The sequence below is a fragment of the Electrona antarctica genome (genome assembly GCF_951216825.1).
Source record: "Electrona antarctica genome assembly, chromosome: 6".
Classification (NCBI taxonomy): domain Eukaryota; kingdom Metazoa; phylum Chordata; class Actinopteri; order Myctophiformes; family Myctophidae; genus Electrona; species Electrona antarctica.
Genome location: NC_136811.1, coordinates 15,323,239 through 15,343,614, shown reverse-complemented (window position 1 = coordinate 15,343,614; position 20,376 = coordinate 15,323,239). Strand labels below are relative to the sequence as shown.

The window sequence follows — 20,376 nt, the reverse complement described above, 5'->3', positions numbered from 1 at the left end:
ACCCGTTTAATTTCAAGGACCCCCAGTTTGACATGCATATTAGTCTACAGACTTTTATTTCTATCTCTGGGACCCCAATGTATATTGTAAAATCAATGTTAATTTAACTCTGAGAGTGTACAAATGGAACCAAATGGACCCGTTAGGGTCCATTTGGTTCCATGTGTACACTCTCAGAGTTACAGACCCATAAGGGTCCATTTGAACCCAAACTATCATTTAGCTGGGGACCCCCTGGAACTCCCTCAGGTTAGGTACCCCTGGGGGTCCCCGGACCCCACTTTGGGGACCACTGAATTACATTATATATGTAAGTTATTTTTAAGGGCTTTTCCAGCCTTTATTCGATAGTACTGCGGAGAGAGACGTGAAACGGGGAGACAGTCTGGGAGTGGCATGCACCACATATGCCTCCAGCCTTGGGAATTTGAACCCTGGACAAGCTATCCATTTGCAGAGGGTGTGTTTAATTAAAGTGTTACTGTGCACCAGCATGGACAGCTGCTGTACAGTTACCTTCATGATGATGGCACACAGAAACGCCTATGAAACATTTACACTCACAATATTGATGTTAATTGAGTTTACCAGTCAAGGGGCAGTATTATGCGTGTCTTAAGTACCAGGTCTTATTACTTAACTTAAGACCTGGAGGCGTGGTCAATGCTGTTTGGCCACTCAGAATAGCCAAATGGCATTGATCACGCCTCCAGGTCTTAAGTTAAGTAATAAGACCTGGTACTTAGACACGCATAATACTAGATGTCTGGCAAAAGTGTCCATTGCTATTGTACTGTGTAAGAAGTGTGCCTGTGGGCAAGTGTAATATCATCCATTGAAGGTGTTATACTACCATCTAGTGGCCAGTTACTGGAACAGTACATACATTATGTACTCTAGTGCATGGGTTCCCATTTTTATTTTACTTTTTAGCCTGTGATCCAAAAGAGAAATGTGACGTCTCCCTGGGACCCAAACTAGTGAAAATAGCAGATCTACAAGCTCACAACACAGCGTGATCACGCTGTGTTGTGAGCTTGTAGATCGGCTATTTTCACTAGGCCTACAATTCTACATTTCTTCGATTTTTCTTTGATTTCTTCCTGAAATTACTGAAAGAAATCATTACATTTAGTTTTTAATTCATGTTTTTTTTTGGGTGCTTTTTTGGGAATGTTTTTTGAAAATGTTTTGAAATAATAATGAATAAGAAAAAAAACTATAGAAATGTGTCCGCGGCCCACAAATGGGTCCCGACCCACTGTTTTGGAACCAGTGCTCTCTAGTACATTACATGAAGGACACACGTGAACAGAACACCACCATGACGTAACGATTCTAACGAAACTCACCTGGACAATGTCGGTGTTGAATTTCCTGCACACTTCTTCTATAGACATCTTGTGTTCCGTCTAAAGCAGGACGGAGACAGAGACATTTAGTGCGGCGCCATTTTAAACGGCATACGTTGTTACGGTATACACACACACAAAGGAAATGGTACAAAAAAACATAATCAAGACTAGCTTAATTTGAGGGTTAACATTTTGAGTTAATTTAAGTAATGTACAGCATATATATTCGTGGACTATAGAGTTGAATTACACACCACGGTGTAATTCTAAATTGATGACATGCATGCATATCACCTGAGGGGACACTTCGGCAGGAATGTGGGATCGAACTCACGACCCTCCGATTACAGGTCGCCCCTGTTACCACCTACAGTCATTCCTTTGTCCTGTATCGGGGAAGATTTTCCCTCTCTCTCTCTCTCCACCACATTTTGGTGCCTATTCACTTTCAACTGATATTGTGGATTGGGTTGTTTCTCATGCAAAATATCATTTATTATTATCATTTGTTATTGAGAACATAATGTGAATGGGCACTTGGTCACTTCTGATTCATGATCAATTAAGAGTCATTACAGTACTCATTGCAGTAGTACTACAAATAAAAGTACTCATTATACAGAATGTCCCATTTTCAAATGTATAAAAATCTATTGAAAATAGCAGATCTACACAAGCTCACAATGCGTCACATCGTGACACATTACATTGTGAGCTTGTACTGTAGATCGGCTGTTTTCAAATAGCCTCAATGTATATGGGGCTGAAGTGGTTAAAGTATTTTTTGTAATAATAATCAAAATCTACAAAGTAACTTTGTTTTCTTGTGTAGATGTTTTCTTGTGTAGATGTTTTCTTGTGTAGTGTAGATGTAGTGGAGTAGAAGTAAAAGTACATAACGTTTGATGTACTCCTACCTCAAAGTTGTACTTAAGTACATTGAGTAAAGTAACAAATGTATTTGTTACTTTACTTTACACCACTGATCGGTAGTATAATAGCTGCAGTATGCATACAGCAGATTGAATTGAAAGTGAATCGGCACCAAAACCCATCTTTCGGCACCACTCTGAGGAACAGAAAAAGACAAACTTGCTTGTACTCACAATGGGCACTTCCTTCTTCAGCTCGTCCATGTCCTTCTTTTCCCCCTTCTTCTTCTTTGGGGAGCGGTCTTTGTCCTGTGTGGTGGCAACGCGGTAACTGTCTGACCGCCCATACTATAGACATACACACATGTTTGACAAATGCCTGGCGGGGACTAGGCCCAGGGGACTAGGGATCCTCACTGAGCTGCCACGTCACGGGGGACTAGGCCGAGGGGACTAGGGATCCTCACTGTGCTCATCACGGGACATGAAAAGCTAAGCACTTCGTTCCAAAAATCTTGTGTTCCTCAATGGGAAACGTCTGCTAAAGACGTCAGTGTGGCGGTTCAAAACCTCCATGTTGAGAGGCAATGTTCTACATTCAAAATGCATAACAAATTGGTTGTTTTAAAATATGCATCATAGCACTGGCCTAACATTTTGGCTTTACATTCTTACCAGCTATGAGTATGCATATGCATAAGAAAATATATATAGCTATTGCTATTTTGGAACGAAACGCTTAACATGTCTGCTCTTTGGACGGCTTCATTGTCTTCACTGCTATTTATCCTTTTTTTACCACAATGGAGAAGAAGCCTTTGAACTTTATACAAACTGTCCTCGACAGATTAATCTCTCAATGTACAGTAAATAATCGTGTTCCCGTCTGAAGAGGCCTGCTGGGAGTGACTTAGAAGAAGAGTTAAAGAAAGGCATTGCATTTAATGCACAGGTGCAAATAAATGCTACACAATCATTGATGAGCAATGCATAATGGGAAATCAATTTAGCCCCGGTCTCATAATGACTCGACCATCTGTGCTCTGTCTGTGCTGTCTGTATAAACTCTATTTGATCTACAGTTATATCAAATGATTCTCGCTCTGATGTTCACAACACACAGGCCGACGGTGGACACATCAAAACCTAATCAAAACCTGTCACAACTTATCATATCCTTGTCTTTCACATCACTCAGCCGTATGCTGCTAACATAAAGGACCAGAGAGAGAGAGAGAGAGAGAGAGACACGCTGAGAGTATTATTGAGTCATCAAAGACTTGTAATTAGATTCTAGTCCGTTCTATTCCACTAAAAGCAGATCCATCGGTGATACTTTGATGTAGAGAGAGTATATTTATGCACCTTATGTGTGTAACAATTAAGGGCTTAAGACAGATTCATAGCGCACATACACATAATAATAATAATAATAATAATATACGGCATACGCACTTCTACTGTATGAATGCACTCAGCATTCAGATAGAGGTGCCAATAGCCGAGTGTTTAAGGCTAACAATGAATTCCAGGTTCAAGAAAGACACCCTGGCAGACCTCTGCTGCCTGTCTCCTTTTCTCCCGAAAACTATCAATAAAGGCAAGACAAAGCTCAAACAATATCTTTAGTGTGTCTATAAATACGCCCCGAGATTCTCCAGCACTGCACATTCTAACTTCTCCGCCTCTCTATGGCATGTAACTCTATCTCTGTGTCCGGAAAGAACGCAGCCTGTGCTCCTGTGCTTCCGATCAATACAAACGTCCTCTGATCAGAGGTCAAAGGAGTTGACAAAGGAGAGGAGCCACAATGTCTCCCGGGGAGACCTCTGCAGTGTGACGGCGGTCCCAGTGGACGCGGGCCGGTCGTCGAGGAAATTGGCCCATTGTGCTGGATCAATGCGCTTGATAGATATATAATGAAGGTTTGGGGAGCAGAGGGTTAAGGGTGCACTGGAGCCGTAATTGATGACAGCGATGCTGTGGCATGGTGCACGTGACTCAGAAGACACGTATTAGTCACCAGAACAGACATAAATGTCGATGACCGCACAAGTGATTATCAATAACCACCGTATGTGTGTTAATTTAGGGATTAGTGGGGGGGCAGCAGCATGTGACAGGGTGTCAGGGGTCCGGGGGAAAGGTTAACATTGCATTGAGGATTGTAAGAATGTATACCTCTGCAGCAGAAAACACCTGTTCTGACAACACCACCCTCTAGTGGTGAAATCAAGTCATAGTATTTTGACATGACCGACATGTTATTTTGTCCTGAACTTTGTTTGCTTTTCTCATTCATTTTCTCACTAATGATAATTAATATGAGCCGTAACGGAACCCTATTTTTCCTTCTGTTGTTGATTCAATTCCTGTTTAACTCGACTCGGCTGAGTGCAGTGATAAAGTGATCTAACGGTGGCCGCTTTTGTTCCTAAAAAGTCCCAACCCCACTAATCTACTGTATGTATCCAGATGGTAGGCAGTTGATAGGATTACTCAGGCTGTTAGCATTACGCACCAACACACCAAAACACACACTCCAACCTTGGCACACATACTTCCTGCGGTTGACAATCAACGTGTCGCTGCTTATACCACTGAAAGGTATAGCTGCGAGTCTGCACAAATCACAAAATTGCGATATATGACTGACTCTGGAATTTGGCAGCCAATAAAAAAGACTGGTCTTACAGGCTGATCTTCAGGTGCAGACATGTGGACTGGCTGACGAGTAATTAACCGAAGCCGTCAATGAAAGACAAACACCTTCTCCACACACGTTGTGATCCAGTACGTGGGTGATAGTAAATTAGGACCTGATGCAGTGTATGCAGTATAAAAGGGTGCACACTGCAGCAAGACCAGACAGGCAAGGCAGAACAGAGGTGCAAATAAACCATACAATGGAAAAGTACTGCTGCTTAGCAGGCCCTGGCTGTGTGTGTGTGTGTGTGTGTGTGCGTGCGTGCGTGCGTGCGTGCGTGCGTGCGTGCGTGTGCACCTTTCTCCCCGAGTCAGTGTGTCTTTCTGCATGTTATATCCCCACCTATTATAGAGTTATTTTTTCTTTTTTTAAGTTCTTTTGTGGCTTTCGCCTTTATTTTATATTTTTTTATAGAGGGACAGACAGTAGGCTGACAGGAAATGGGGAGAGAGATGGGGACATGTAGTAAAGGCCGTCGGGATCGGGAGTCGAACCCGCGGCACACTGCCAGGCTTGGACTACGGACCAATGTGCCTGGACCGCTGAACCACGGCCCAGGCCTATTATAGTTTGATTGAGTGAGTCAGTGAGTGACGTCTCTATATCTCTGTCTAGCTGGGGGGGAATACACAATGCGGGTACATAATCAGATCCTAATCGCGGGCTAATCAAACACTGTATTCTAACAGAGGGCAGAGTGAGCAGGTAGGCTGGTGGTGTAGGGTTACTGCGGGAGTGCGGGGGTCAATATGCAATCTAGACAGGCATTGTTAGCCCAACAATACACCTGCGTACATATGGATGTACACACAGAGACACGCAACAATGTTTTTGGGGGGATTTATTATTAGTACACCACCACCGTATGATGTTTTAATCACTAAAACCCTATACTTAGTTGACCAGATTCCCAAGAGTTCTATATTTGGGCTCCTCGCCATTTTCACACTACACTGAATTTCTTTACCATGGAGAGAGAGACACAGACATAGGCAGGATGAGACAGATGGAAAGAGAGCGCACAGTGGGAGGTGAGAGGGATTGATGGATGGATGGATGTATGGAGGGAGAGGGAGAGGCAGATGGGGAGAAAGAGAGAGAGAGAGACGGAGAGGTGGAGATAAAGACAGGTGTTGTCACTCCTCTTGTCACACTTCTAATTAGATATTGACCATCTCTCTTCATCTGTTGGCTGTGTGTCGCTGTTTGACCCACTGTGACCCACTCTAATAGATTGCACAACCACATTTAGGATGGGTGTCCGTGTCCGTGGCGTGTCCGTGTCCATGTGTGTGTGTGTGTGTGTGTGTGTGTGAGTTTCATGTGTCTGTTCTCTGTTTCCTCTTACACTGACAGATATTACTCTTTGAGAGCCCTGTCAGTCCTTGTGTGTGTGAGTGAGTGCACGTTAGTGATCAAGTAAGCTCCTCCCACCGAGAAAGTAGTAGGCGGTATACTCACTGTTTATATTGTCTACACTACAGTATGCAAAGAGTGCATGTGCTTTGTGTAAGAGAGAGAGAGAGAGAGAGAGAGAGAGTGCGTTTGTTTGTGTGCGCGATACTGGCACTCAATCATTAATGACGGGGTAGCGTCTCCTTTCCCGCCTACACGTGCGTGTACACACACACACACACACACACACACACACACACACACACACACACACACACACACACACACACACACACACACACACACACACACACACACACACACACACACACACACACACACACACACACACACACACACACACACACACACACACACACACACACACACACACACACACACACCCAACAAGACATGTCTTGATGGCAGTTGTCTTGGTTACAAGGCAAAACACAGTCTTTCTGTCTGTCTGTCTGTCTGTCTGTCTGTCTGTCTGTCTGTCTGTATTTAGGTCTGTCCGTCTATGTGTTTATGTTGTCTCCACAACCCTTGTTTAACAAATATCTCTATCGAGATACTGTATAGTAAAACTGTAGTATATGTACAGTTTGGGCTGCATGCTTCTACAGTACATCACAAGTGTGTGTATGTGTGTGTGTGTGTGTGTGTGTGTGTGTGTGTGTGTGTGTGTGTGTGTGTGTGTGTGTGTTGCACAACAGTGTGCCTGCCTGCCTGCCTGCATCCTTCCTGCTGTGTATGCGCAACATTTCTTTGTAGGCCTGAAATAACAGATGTGCAAGCTCACAAGGACGCAATCGCACCCCAACCTATTGTGAGATTGTAGATCTGCTATTTTTGGCATGAATTAAACACACGGCCATGTGCCCCTCTGCGCTCCAAGTCGAAGGAAACACCTGTGTCTGGAATTACATACGCTATGTCCGTCACACCCACACACACCCAAACCCACACCCACACACACACACACACTGACTGACAGACAAACAGACTGACTTGACACTGCCTTCCTCTCAGTGATTGACACGCCAAGAACCTGGAGACATTTGAATCTCCAGCAGATGTAAGGGTCTGCTGGAGGGGTCCATTTGGTCCATTTGGGGGATGTGACCACTTCAACCCTATACTGTAGATGTAAGGGTCTGTGTGGGTCCATTTGGTTGACCACTTCAACCCTATACTTGGGTGACCGAAGTCCCTCAGGGCTCTGTTGTCGCTCTACACTAAATATCTTCGCTGAAATTAGCCGCTCGACAAGCTCGCATAACGGCTCGCGCAGTGAGCTTGTCGATCCGCTATTTTTTCTAACGTTTTCGCCAGAATACGGGCGATGGAATTTAAGTGGTTGATGTTTATGAATAACATAATGCCATCACTCATATACCCACGGACGGACGTAGAGACTATACTAACTCAATTTCCCTGCAAGGCTAAATAAAATATATCTTATCTTGATCGTAAAGCCGTCGATGAAAACGACGTGAAAGTGAACACACAGTCCCTACAGATTATGTCAGTCTGTCTGGATTGGTCCAAGTAACTCTGAGCAATTTGTCCCCTGACGGCTGATAAGTGTGTTTGGAGGTCAGGTAACCATGGCGACTGGTATTCCCATCTGCATGGAGACGGATGCTCACAGTGTGGTGCTGCCGGAGTCTATGTCCCCCTGATCTGATCTGATCTGATCTGGGAACAGCAATAATTAATGTATGTGTAAGGAGACACTGTAGTCACTGCTGTGTGAAGCACACACAGAGAGAGAGAGAGAGAGAGAGAGAGAGAGAGAGAGAGAGAGAGAGAGAGAGAGAGAGAGAGAGAACTACTGTATCAGTAGTTCAGTTCCTCATCGGGGCCACATAAGGCTTCGGTTGAGCAGAGGTGAGTCATTGTGTTGGCTTCAGTCTGTCTGCGCAACATCTACACGCAGTGCGACAGGGAGAGATAGGGCGTGCGAGAGAGGGGGGGGGGGGGGGGGGGGATTGCAGGGAGACAGAGACAGATAAAGTATGCAGGTGGACAAGGAGAGAGACGTCCGTCTCTCTCTTTGTCCACTGGTGGAACTGGTGCAACAGAGCAGTGGTGCAAAAAGTACTAATTAGATGTTTTACTTAAGTAAAAAGTATCAATACTGCAATATTGAAGCACTCAAGTAAAAGTCCGGAATAAAAAATGTACTTAGTAGAAGTACAAAAGTATTGGTTATCAAAATGTGCTTAAATTACCAAAGTAAAAGTGCTCATTATGCAGAATGTGCACAAGTTTTCAAATGTATAAAAATCTTTTGAAAATAGCAGATCTGCACTTGTAGATCGGCTATTTTCAAATGGCCGACGTATATATAGGGCTGAAGTGGTTTATGTATGATTTTTAATCATAATCAAAATCTACAAAGTAATTACAAAAGTAATTACAAATAAATGTAGTGGAGTAAAAGTACAATATTTGCCTCTGAGATGTAGTGGAGTAGACGTGAATGTATTGTAAATTGGAATTACTCGAGTAAAGTACAAATAACTCAATATTGTACTTAAATACAGTACTTAAGTAAATGTACTTAATGTAAGTGTTACTTTGCACCACTGGATGAGAGACCGCTGAAGTTTGGTAACAGAGAGAGACAAGAATATCAGTGAGAGACAGAGACAAAGTGAGACAAAGGGAGACAAAGTGAGACAAAGGGAGACAGGATAGTAAAAGATAACAAATTAAAGAACCGTGCTCAGATTCCCAGAGTATAGAAGATCTAAATGAATTCCTCCTCTAATGTATCAGACAGGTACAGTAGTACACTTTTTGCTTATCGATTATGCTATCGAGTACTTCATGGATTAATCAAAAATGTTATGTCGACGAAATTGTTTAGTCCATCGTTTAACCGCCAAATTATATACTTTGTATGTCATTCAAAAATAACGAAAATAGCTAAGATGGACTAAAAATGTAGATCTGTTATTTTTGCTCATTTTGATTTATTCATTTTAAATCTCCCAAAATCTATCATTTTACAAAAATCTAAAATGAAAAGAGTAAACTAAACTCTCCATCAGGTATGTAACTTCACTTCACTAATGTGTGAGTGAAATTAAGTCTGGTTGACTTTAGCATATTATTCTCCTTTCTTCTTAATGCTGAAATCAACAAAAAAGGAACATCATGTGATTTCAACCTGTATACACTACAGGCAATCGCAAATTCCTATTCCAAGATCAATGTGATTTTAGTTTTATCATAATGCTGAGATTAGCTTCTCAACCGACCAATAGTTGATACTTTGCATTCATGGCAATTAAAATTAGGAGCGGAGGATCTGCGAACGCGTTAGGGACAACAGGCCTGGACTTGCCCAGTGAATGGTGGGCCTATAGAGTACCTGGGCACGAGGTGTGGCAGCTGCCCTGCCTCTCCCCTCTGATTGCACGCACAGGGGAGACACCAATCCTTATGGGGTATGGAAGGATGTAGTCACACACACACACACACACACACACACACACACACACACACACACACACACACACACACACACACACACACACACACACACACACACACACACACACACACACACACAGATGCAGAAAGAGAGAAGTGAGAGCACCGTGGCTTGACTATAATCTGTTTCATCACATATGAAACTGCAACAAGGAAGTGGTTTTGGTCACTACGGAAATGCCACCAACTGCTATACACGTGCTGCTGTAGAGCTGTCTAAAGCACAGAGTGGCATCTACATATGTATGTATCGTATACACACATATGCAGTCAGTGTATGTGAGTCAATACTTCCACATACCTAATGGTCAAACAGAACTTCCTACGAGTCACTGTCATGGTATGTTCATGTGACTAAGTGGACATGTGGTGTCATTCTGAAAGAATTCCACAGTTCCAAGTCTTTTATGGCATTTGACTTGGAAGGATACAGTACATCATTGTACTATGTGGTAATTTCATGTTCCATTCAGTGCCGTGTGACCCCTACTAAGAGTTCATTAAACCCACGTCTGTGATCTGTAACTTGTTACAGCAAAGACATGTTGCAACAATGTAGAGCGAGGTATACTGGACGCATTAGCGTTACCGAGCGATCAGTGGGCAAGTGGGGCTGCTTGCTTCTCTATGTGTGTCTGTGTAATGTCTAGTCTGTCAATGCACGGGAGGGATTTACTTTGATTGAATTCAGGTGGTTATGCCTGATTTGCACGCCGGGCAGGCAGGCACAGAAAGTATCTTCAACTCAATGCAATGCGCTATTATGAGTTTATAGATCAGCTGTTTTTGATGCGCGAAACGATGCGCAGCTATAGCTAAGTATGAATCAGGATTCAATGTTTTCACTTTGCAGCATAAGTGGATGCACCAGCTGTTAATGTCTTCCTATATATGCATGTTTACGTGTGTGTGTGTGTGTGTGTGTGTGTGTGTGTGTGTGTGTGTGTGTGTGTGTGTGTGTGTGTGTGTGTGTGTGTGTGTGTGTGTGTGTGTGTGTGTGTTCGTTCGCGTGCGAGAGTCTGTGACCTTGGAAGGACATTGGGCCATCTGCTGTGTCCTGCAGCATTCTGCACCAGGGGCTCTGCGGGTCCCAGAGGGGTCAGCCTGACCACCGGGGGACACGGGAAGGGTGCTGGGATTAGCTAGTCTGATTACTGGTCTGGATTAGCTCACCACACCTGTCTCTCTCTCTCTCTCTCTCTCATTCATTCTCTCTCTTTCTATCTCTCTCTTTCTCTGTCCTTCTTTTACTTCCCGTTATGAGATATATTAGCCAATATATTAGCTATATTGGGCAACATGCTTATTGCCCAATGATACGAGATGCAACTGTTGAAGGACAACTAATCTACCTTGTAGAACATCATGTTTTATTTTGTACGTTGATATCATACTCAATTCCATTTGGTTCCTCTCTATATCTGTTACAATTCATATCATCTCGGCAGTCGGCACGTAATGTGAACCATATTATATAGTATACTCTATGTACTTAATAACCTCCAGAAACTTGTAGTGTGATGCTTCCTATGTGTGACCTTGTTCTCTGAGTTTGACACTCAACTGAATCAACACTCACCACCCGTAGTCAGAGGAGAACTCTTAGGACTGTCACCACATCGAGGGTCTACTAAATTCCTTCCTCTTTGTCTCTGCCTTTATTGCCAGTTGTCTGTCTTTGTCTAGACCTGTCTCTCTTGACTTTGACACTCTCAATGGTTCTCACTGTGCTGCTCTTGTCTGTCTCTTTTACTTCCTGTGTCTCTTTCTGCATCTGTTCTCTTTGTCTGTCTCCATCTTTCTCCCATCGTACTCACTCGCTCTGTCTTTCTCACTCCCTCTTTCTTTACACACTATTCTTCAGTCAAAAGTGTAACACTGGTTAACTCAACATTCGTCACATTATGGAATGGTGAGCTAACCCCAGCCTAGGTGAATGCACTGACTGGATGATGGTAGGCAGTAGGCAGGGTTCCAAACACACATTTTCAGGTGTGATTTTGGTTTGAAATTTATTTTTGTGCAAAGCCCCGTTGTCTAACTTGCTTGGGGGATTGAGGGGAAATCTGTGCTTCTGATTGTGATATAACCCCTCCTCTGTTCATTCATTTTTTGTATCGCCACTGGGGATATGTTTTGCCCTGCTTCTGAATTAAATAAATGCATTTCCTCTTAACAGCTGATGAAGAATTAGATTGTGTTATTACAGAGGGGAGTAAAGGCAGGATTAATTTCATCTGCTCTAACCAGCCTTGAAATCAGACCTGTAAATAAACACTGAACAGTATCAATGGATCAATGGATGACCAGAAAAACAGATTACAAAGAGAGGATTGACCAACAATCTCTGACTCTCTCTCTCTCACGCACGTGCACAGAAACAGATATTGACAGATTATGTCTATGACTGTACTTTCATCCTGCAAAGAGCGAGTTACATTCCCTCCAAATGAAACAAAGAAACAGTTAAATAAATACAATGAAATGAAATGAACAGAAAATCTATTAGAGTATTACCTGCCACCCCTCCCCCACCTCTCTCACTCTCTCTCTCTCTCTCTCTCTCCCCTGCAATACCTCCAGTCTCCTGTTCTGTTCATCTAACAGAGCTAAAATGAAGACTGAATGGCCGTGTGGTTGATGGCATGTAACAGTGTATGCCAGCTGTTTCTGTGACTATGTGTGTGTGTGTGTGTGTGTGTGTGTGTGTGTGTGTGTGTGTGTGTGTGTGTGTGTGTGTGTGTGTGTGTGTGTGTGTGTGTGTGTGTGTGTTTGTGTGTGTGCGTGTGCGTGCGTGTGCTTATCTATGTATGTATGTGAACATGGCATCTTGCTGTGATGTGAGAAGGCTCGAGTGCTTCTCTGCTGAGCACGCAGCCACACACAGTATATGGCTATTTATTTATTTTAAATTTCACTAGAGGATACTCCCTTGAGTTGCAGCAACTCGTTCTCAAGGGGGTCCTCAAAACATCATTTTCTTCAGAGGTATGTATGATGATCTGATCTTTAACAGAGTAGTTCAGGCTTTTTTTTAGGTTATCTTTCTTAGATATCGCACATCTCGAGGTTCTTGTCAAAATAGTTGTACTGTAACTGTATACGGTATATTTGTATATAGGTTAAACCGTTAAAGAATCGGCACTAAGGTCACTGAGAAATGTTCCCTGGAAATGCTAATGGAAACAAATGATTCCATTTAGCCAGTAACTCTTTTTTGTTGGTTTACTTGCTATGTGATTCAATACCGGTAATTGTTTCTATTAGCATTGCTACAACTAAGCTGCAAGTGGGCATTTCTCAGTAACTGTAGTGCAGAGTATACCTTGAGACGTGCAATATCAAATCCGAATATGAAAAACAGAGGCCCACTCCCTTTTTCCACTCTACACCAAATTTCTGCACCGGAAATAGCTATTTTCGCTGAATGTTCGCACCCAGAATAATAGGAACCGTAGGGTTCATGTGGTTAACAAGGTGCGAAACAAAAAAGCTATTCACTATATTTCCATGAATTCGATATGAATCTGCACAATGTCAGCAAACAGAGGACCGTTTCAATAAATGTGAGCCATGTAACAAATCATACAGTTGATGAACTCATTGGCTGAAAGAGACCATTCATTGGACAGAGACATTGCGTGCTACAAATACAGATGTAGGCCTACTGTATACAACAGTGCCTTGTCAAACGAAATATTGCTTTGATTTGAACAAATAGCCTTTGTCTATTGTGACTTCCCCTTGTGGTGCACACTCCCCCCAGATCTCCTTCCCCTTGTGGTGCACACTCCCCCCAGATCTCCTGGGACAACAATGTGAATTAGTCATGTCTTTGTAGTCAGGCAACCTAACCCCTTCTGTGATTCTCTCTCTCTCTCTCTCTCTCTCTCTCTCAACATGGGAGACCATCAGGCTTGCCCTCACAGCGGCTGACAAACTGCCGTCCGTTTCCATGGACTGAGCCTCGGCTAATCTCATTTTACAGTAACGTACAGTATGAAGGAGACGCGAATGACCTTTACATTTTATTACCCACGCACACCAGGAACAAATGCTGCGTTCCCTCAAGCCCACACTAAAGACATGATTGCCCTGTAGACACGTATAGAGCGAAACTCACAGCACAGATAATGTGAGCAGAAGACTGGCCTTTGTACATGACATACAGTATATGATTGGAGGAAGGGGGGAAAATAAGCATCCTGGCCTTGTTGTGTGTGCTAGCTAGCTAGAACACGACATTGTCCTCTGCAGTTAGCATATGCATGCTAACTGCAGTGCTTTCTGCTGAGCCAGTGTAGCAGCTAGCAGGGCCTAGCTGTGTCCTTCAGCAGCAGAGCTTTGAGGACACCATCCCCATCTTTTGATTCGAGGTGCCCCCTGCTATCCTCCAAGACGGCACAATGTGTCTATTCAGTGGTGGAAAGTGACTAAGTGCATTTACTTCAGTACTGTACAATTTTGAGGTATTTGTACTTGAGACTACTTGAGTATATTTCCAATTTCCAGTGCTTTTACTTCTACTTCTACAGCTCAGAGGCAAACATTATACATTTACTCCACCACATTTATTTGAAAAATATAGTTATATAGTATAGTTTGATTATTATTAGGGTCTACAAAAACATACATTAAACACTTCAGCCATTTGAAAATAGCCGATCTACAAGCTCACAATGTGAGGTTGTAGATCTGCCATTTTCTTGAAATGGGACATTCTGCATAGTGAGTACTTTCTACTTTTGGTGCTTTAATTACATTTTGATGCTGATACCTTTGTACTTTTACTCAAGTACATATTGAAATGCAGAGTAGTTCTACATTGCAGTATTGATACTTTTACTTAAGTAAAACATGTCAGTACTTTTTCCACCACTGAACGTATTGTCAGATCATTGAGATCAATTTTCCTTTTTTTTCCGCCCTGTGGACTGGAAGCGTCACTGTGGGCCCGCATGGTCAGTCAAGGGGCTCCCAGTCGGTGCCCGGTTGGTTGGGTATACCGGCAAACACTGCATTCCTATTGGTTCCGGCCTGGAGTGTGTGCGGGATAGATTAGTCACGGGGCGGTGCAGCGTACCAGCTGTGTGTGTGTGTGTGTGTGTGTCTGTGTGTGTGTGTGTGTGTGTGCAGAACTCTGCACCAAAGGCAGAGGGATGGGCACTCTGCAGAGCCCAGACAATATTGGTCCCACAGCTCTTAAACACTGTCAGCACTGATACAGCCAGACAAACCTACACAGCAAAATCACCAGTGTTCAACACAGTATATTGTTCACCGGAGTTCCCCGCCTGGGGGTCTATACAGTAAGCCCCCTCCTCCCCCCCCTCTATACCACATATCTTTACCAAAAATAGCCTCGCAAATGCAACCCATTGTGAGCTTGTAGATCGGCTATTTTTGCTGAATGTGGTCTTGCAAAAGACCTTCACGGGTCACTCACAGAAACAACTAGACTGCTGTTTCACAAACACACACCTGGACTCCAACCTTCCTACAGCTGATGTGAGTGTTAGTAGTTAGGAACACTGTCCTGTAGGCCTACACAGAAGGTTGCAGCTTACAGCTTTGCAAAGAGCCAAAAAGTGTGCCATTGTCCTTGAGCTAAAATCCTGCAGTGTGCCCAAACAACACCTACGCACCAGTCCCATCAACACCTGGTTTTAATCATGTTTCTCAACATGGTTTGGTGTAATGACACGGCCCAGTCACACAGTACTCACTGCCTATTGGCAGAGAGAGGTTATGCCCTCTACCACATACCGCTGTGCCAGATTAACCACACCCTCTTTAGCCTTCACTACCGTAGCCACCTTCATCCATCTCCCCATAGTGACGCCTGCCTCCTCCTTAACCTTGCTGCCCCCTCCCACAAATCCTTCCACAACAATACCCCCACCTCCTCTCTGACTAATTAACCCCAGCTGCTCAGAAGTGAAGGATTGTGACCCTGCCCTTCCCCCACGTCCTATACAACCACAGAGATGCCAACCCCATACCCCCCCCCCCCCCCATGGCCTCATCTTCCCTCTCGCCTATACCCACCCCATCTGGCTCCAGTATCCGTGGTAACCAATCCCAGGAAGCGCAGCGGGAGGGGGGAGGGGGTATATGGCGGTAACAAGAGCCATGGTAAAGTGAGCCGCCTCAGGTCATTATTCTGTAACAGGATATAGAGGCAGGCCACTCCACCCCTCCTCCTCTTTTACATTCCACCTTTCCTTCCAATGTCTCTCTCTCTCTCTCTCTCTCTCTACACCTGCAGTCTATTCACTGCCTATACCCCCTCCCTGTTTCTCTGTTTCTCTCGTGATCGACAATGCTCCCCCCATCTCTGTCACGTGTCTGAAGGTGAAACACAGCGGTCGTCCTGTGCTTGTGCGACTCTCCATCATCGACCTGCGTTCTCTACCTCTCTCTTTCCTCCATTTGCATGTCCTCCCCCCTGTCTTCCCCCAGAGTGTACTGGGCTATACTGCACCAGCACAAGTTGTCCAAGTGCAGCACACTCACACACAGAGAGAGAGAGAGAGAGACAGAGAGAGAGCACTATGGCCTAGCTTATGGTTGCATTTCTCACTTGCATCCCAAGTCTGTGGCACCGTCCTCTACTGCTCTTTTGCCCCCGGTTCATTAGTTGCGTGGCTCTACGCTGCCAGCCTATCACCACCCTTCGCAGGGAATTTCCACATGAGATGCCCCGCCTCCCTTTTGACGCAGAAGCCGCGTGCGATGCATCCTGCGGCCTCTGTGAGAAGGAACAGCTGGTTCTGCATGCCGCGCACATGCATGGAGGACGCACATGCGTCGTGGCGTCATGCTTATAGTGTGTGGCCACTGGCCAGTGTGTGTGGGGATGCAATGCATTAATAGAAGAAGAAGTGATGTTCTTATAACTGTCTGATCATATAGGAATGTTCAAAACCACCCCTCTCTCTCTCCCTGCATGGCTGGCTCACTCTCACGTTCTCTGCTTGACCTGACTCCTCCACAGCAGCAGCACATGCGTAAGCACTTTTTCTGCATCCTAGTTTGACGCAGTGCCTGCATGCCTGCTGCTGATGCTGCCTGGCTGGCTGGCTGATGCTGCCTGCTGGATTCTCCCATCCAGAAGGATGAGCAGACTCTCACTGTCTGATTTATTTTTCTTTGCCCAGAATTAGGCTCGATAAAAACCACAGGCGATAAATGTTCCTCGCTTTATCAATGTCTGACACCGTCTCGAAGGACTCCAGTTGAGTTCAGTCAGCACCATAGGGAATCTGCAGCGTCATGCAATCACATCATTTCATCCCGCAGTCAGAACACCGTCGCAGACCAGACGGAGGTTAAAGAACTACAGTCAGAACACCGTCGCAGACCAGACGGAGGTTAAAGAACTACAACTCCCGTGCGCAACACGGTGATGGGGCGAAACATTGCGCAATAGCCCACTCTGCTGCAGCTGCCAGCAGCAACATCTGCATCTCGGAATTTTCCAGTAAGCTAGTACAGACAGTGCCAGCAAACACTGGGTGGGGGACGTTCGTTCATTTACAAGGGAAATGTGATGTAACGTCGCGGTCTCTCCACTGCGCGCCAAATATAGCCTATATATATGGCAGCTTTTATCGGATCGATTTGTTTGGCCAAATTTCAGGTACGCACCTCGGTATATAAAAGTAGCCTATTATATACTTTTCTTTAATATGCCGGCTCGTGTGTGTTCACTGCCGGCGATTACTGAGCCTCCTGTTATGTCACAAATTAAAGGGGAAATAAGCTGGTGAAGCGCTTATTCCTGGTAACCGCATTATGACGCATGGGTCATCATGGCCGTTGCGTGCTGACACCCCCCTTCCCCCCCCTACCCCTCCCCCTCCTGCCGCCGCTACCATACAGACTCCGTGAGCTCAACATCTCACCGGCTCACCGCCCGGCATCCTCATCATCCTCATCCTCATCATCATCATCATCATTTGCCAACAGCTCCCCCAACTCCCAGTCCCAGGTGCATATTGTATAACTGTAATGGTGGAACCTTCGTCCTTGAGCCCCAATAAAGTTAATTCATACGCAGGAAATAACACCGGCACAAACACGGATCGATGAAGATCTCTCTCTCTCTCTCTCTCTCTCTCGCTCTCTCTCTCTCTCTACAGAGCTTTCTAGAATAAACCGATTAGGCCTGCCACGCTGTGCCGCTAGATAACGAGCCCATAATGCAGGAAAGACACATCTTTATCGCCAACACCCCCTGGTGCTTGAACCACACACTCTAAAACGGTTACTTTTCTACCCCAGCTATTCTGAGAAAGAATCAGGAGATGACTGCCCTTGGCTGACATCCGCGAGGACGGAGCATCATATCCAGACAGAGGACACGGACAGTCCCATATAATACTAATAATAATAACCTTCGGTTCAACACAATTAAGTTTATAGTGGTTTATAATAAATGTGTCGCGCGCACACACACACGGATGTGTGTGTCTGCAGCACTATGACAGACAGCAGAGTTTCGTCACACATGCAGTTTGTCGCAGACCGCATAGACCGGGGCTAAAACAGAATTCCGCATTAGACTCAATGTCACTCCTTCATCAGCAGGGCTCTTCTCTCCGGGCGGGAAGACATGAGACAGCTAGCGGACACGATCAGCCAATTGTTCTTCATTCAGTTGATTAATGGTTATATTCTGCCGTTATCTATGTATAGGCCACTTCAGCTGGGTTTATCATCAATGCAGTTTAAACCAAAAGAAAGTTGGAATCGTCAGGCTTACCCCCATCTTGGCGACGTGTGTGTTCTCCTCGCAGGTGATGCAAAGCTTGAGAAGTGTGTCAGCCCCTCAGGTTGAATTATAGCAAAACGGTCTCCCCTTTCAAAAAACGGCACAAAACAGATTATGTTCTTTTTGTGTGTGTTGCCTAGTAACGTAAGTCATGTAAAAAAAACGAGCTGGTACAAGACGCAAGGCAACGTGTGTCCTACCTCTAAAAGGCGAAGACAAAATGAGGGTTTCTTTTCTTCCTTCCTTCCTTTCTTCCTTTTGGGAGAAAATAAAGCTGATTGTCTCTCAAACCATGAAAAAAGGTCAGGCTAACAATCTTTAACAGAAATGTTGCGGTCTCAAGCGGAGCATCACGCCAGGATGCGGGTCCTTCTCGTGCTCCTCTCTGATAGTTTGGGGGAGAGAGACGGGCCGAACTAATGAGCCGCACTCCTACCTTTTTTATTAGGATTTGATGCCCCTCCGCGCCTCTGCCGGCTGCCGCAGTACTCCCTTCTCTTTGCCCACGTACCACTCCGCCCGTGGTGGAAAGGAGATCCGGCCCGGCAGCAGCAGCAGCAGCGCGTCGTGAGTGGCGAGATGGCCCCGCCCCGTTCGGGCCGAGCGGACACGGACATTTCGACTAGCCAATTACAAGGCCGAGCGTCTCGTCGGCGGTGAACTCACCGACCAACCCGCGGCGGTTAATCCCTATAGCGGGCCAATAGAAAGGCAACGCTGCCCCTCCTGTCATACTGCAGAATTCCAAGGCTTGCGGGCCAGCGGCAGCACGCGCGCCTCTAGGCTGAAATGTTTGTGTAGAAATGGACGCACAAGGTTAGATTCTAGCTGTCGTGATTGTGTTGTTTCTTTGATGTGGTGCATCTGTGTTCAACGGTGTGTTTTTTGTGTGTTGCATGATGTGATAAATATGAAGCACTCGGTCGTGATAGTCCTCCTGTGTCATCATCAGCATGTTAACGGTGCACTTCCTCCATATTATCACCTGATTCACCTCAATGCAAGGGGCATTTGGCTGCGTGCGTGGTGTGTGTGTGTGTGTGTGTGTGTGTGTGTGTGTGTGTGTGTGTGTGTGTGTTCACACGCACATGGTTATAGCAGACAAAGTATGACTGAGACACAGACAGGAGACACAAATTGATTGAATGCTGTGTCACATCTAGGCTATAGCCTATTCATTTTATTTTCCCTGCACTAAACAGTCAGTCACACCTGTGTATTTGTGTCATTGTAGATATACATTATTGTTGTGTCCATACAGTTGGTACATACTTAGCCTGGCTAATAAGCCAGACCGAATCAGCCGTTGGCAAAAAGTGTGATTTGAGTCTGGCTTATTAGCCAGGCTAGTACATACTAGGCTTTTGACAATGGAGACTAACCTGCCTGCTCATATACGCTTAGCTTAGCTTAGCTTGCATACAGTAGTACTGGTATCTAGGCTAAATGAGGGGTGGTAGAAAATGTGATTGAAAAGGGTGGATGCACTGCAAGTAGATAAACAGGGTTATCAAAGATATCTCTTTGCAGCACAGAAAGTTGTGAACAGTGTACACAAATTAGTTGTATTTCTCTCAATACGCAGCGTTCTTTTCTTTAATTATAATACAGACACATTTGGAATCTGGTGCAAGGTAACAGTATTTCACCCAAATTGGTTGCAGATTGTTTTGCGACAGTCCTATGTACATTGTATTCATCTGTCCTCTGCATTTAACTCATCCTATTTGGAGCAGACTTGTGTTGCCAGACAGTCGAAGA

The 20,376-nt window shown here is 44.8% G+C and overlaps 1 protein-coding gene across 2 annotated transcripts in view; it reads right to left on the bottom strand.

Annotated features, from left to right (window-relative positions):
• The window catches only part of atp1a3b (ATPase Na+/K+ transporting subunit alpha 3b), a 35,429-nt gene extending 16,389 nt beyond the window's left edge, over positions 1-19,040 (bottom strand). Inside the window, exons 1-4 of one of the 2 annotated variants that reach the window (XM_079504574.1) lie at positions 18,816-19,040; positions 18,607-18,702; positions 2,462-2,536; positions 1,353-1,412 (exon numbers count right to left, since the gene is read on the bottom strand). In XM_079504574.1, coding sequence (XP_079360700.1) covers positions 1,353-1,412; positions 2,462-2,536; positions 18,607-18,612 — 141 coding nt within the window. In that variant the 5' untranslated portion in view covers positions 18,613-18,702; positions 18,816-19,040. Of the gene's footprint in view, positions 1-1,352; positions 1,413-2,461; positions 2,576-18,606 lie in introns of both variants that reach the window. The other variant, XM_079504573.1, reaches the window with a different exon arrangement.
• Between the last annotated feature and the right edge of the window lie 1,336 nt (positions 19,041-20,376).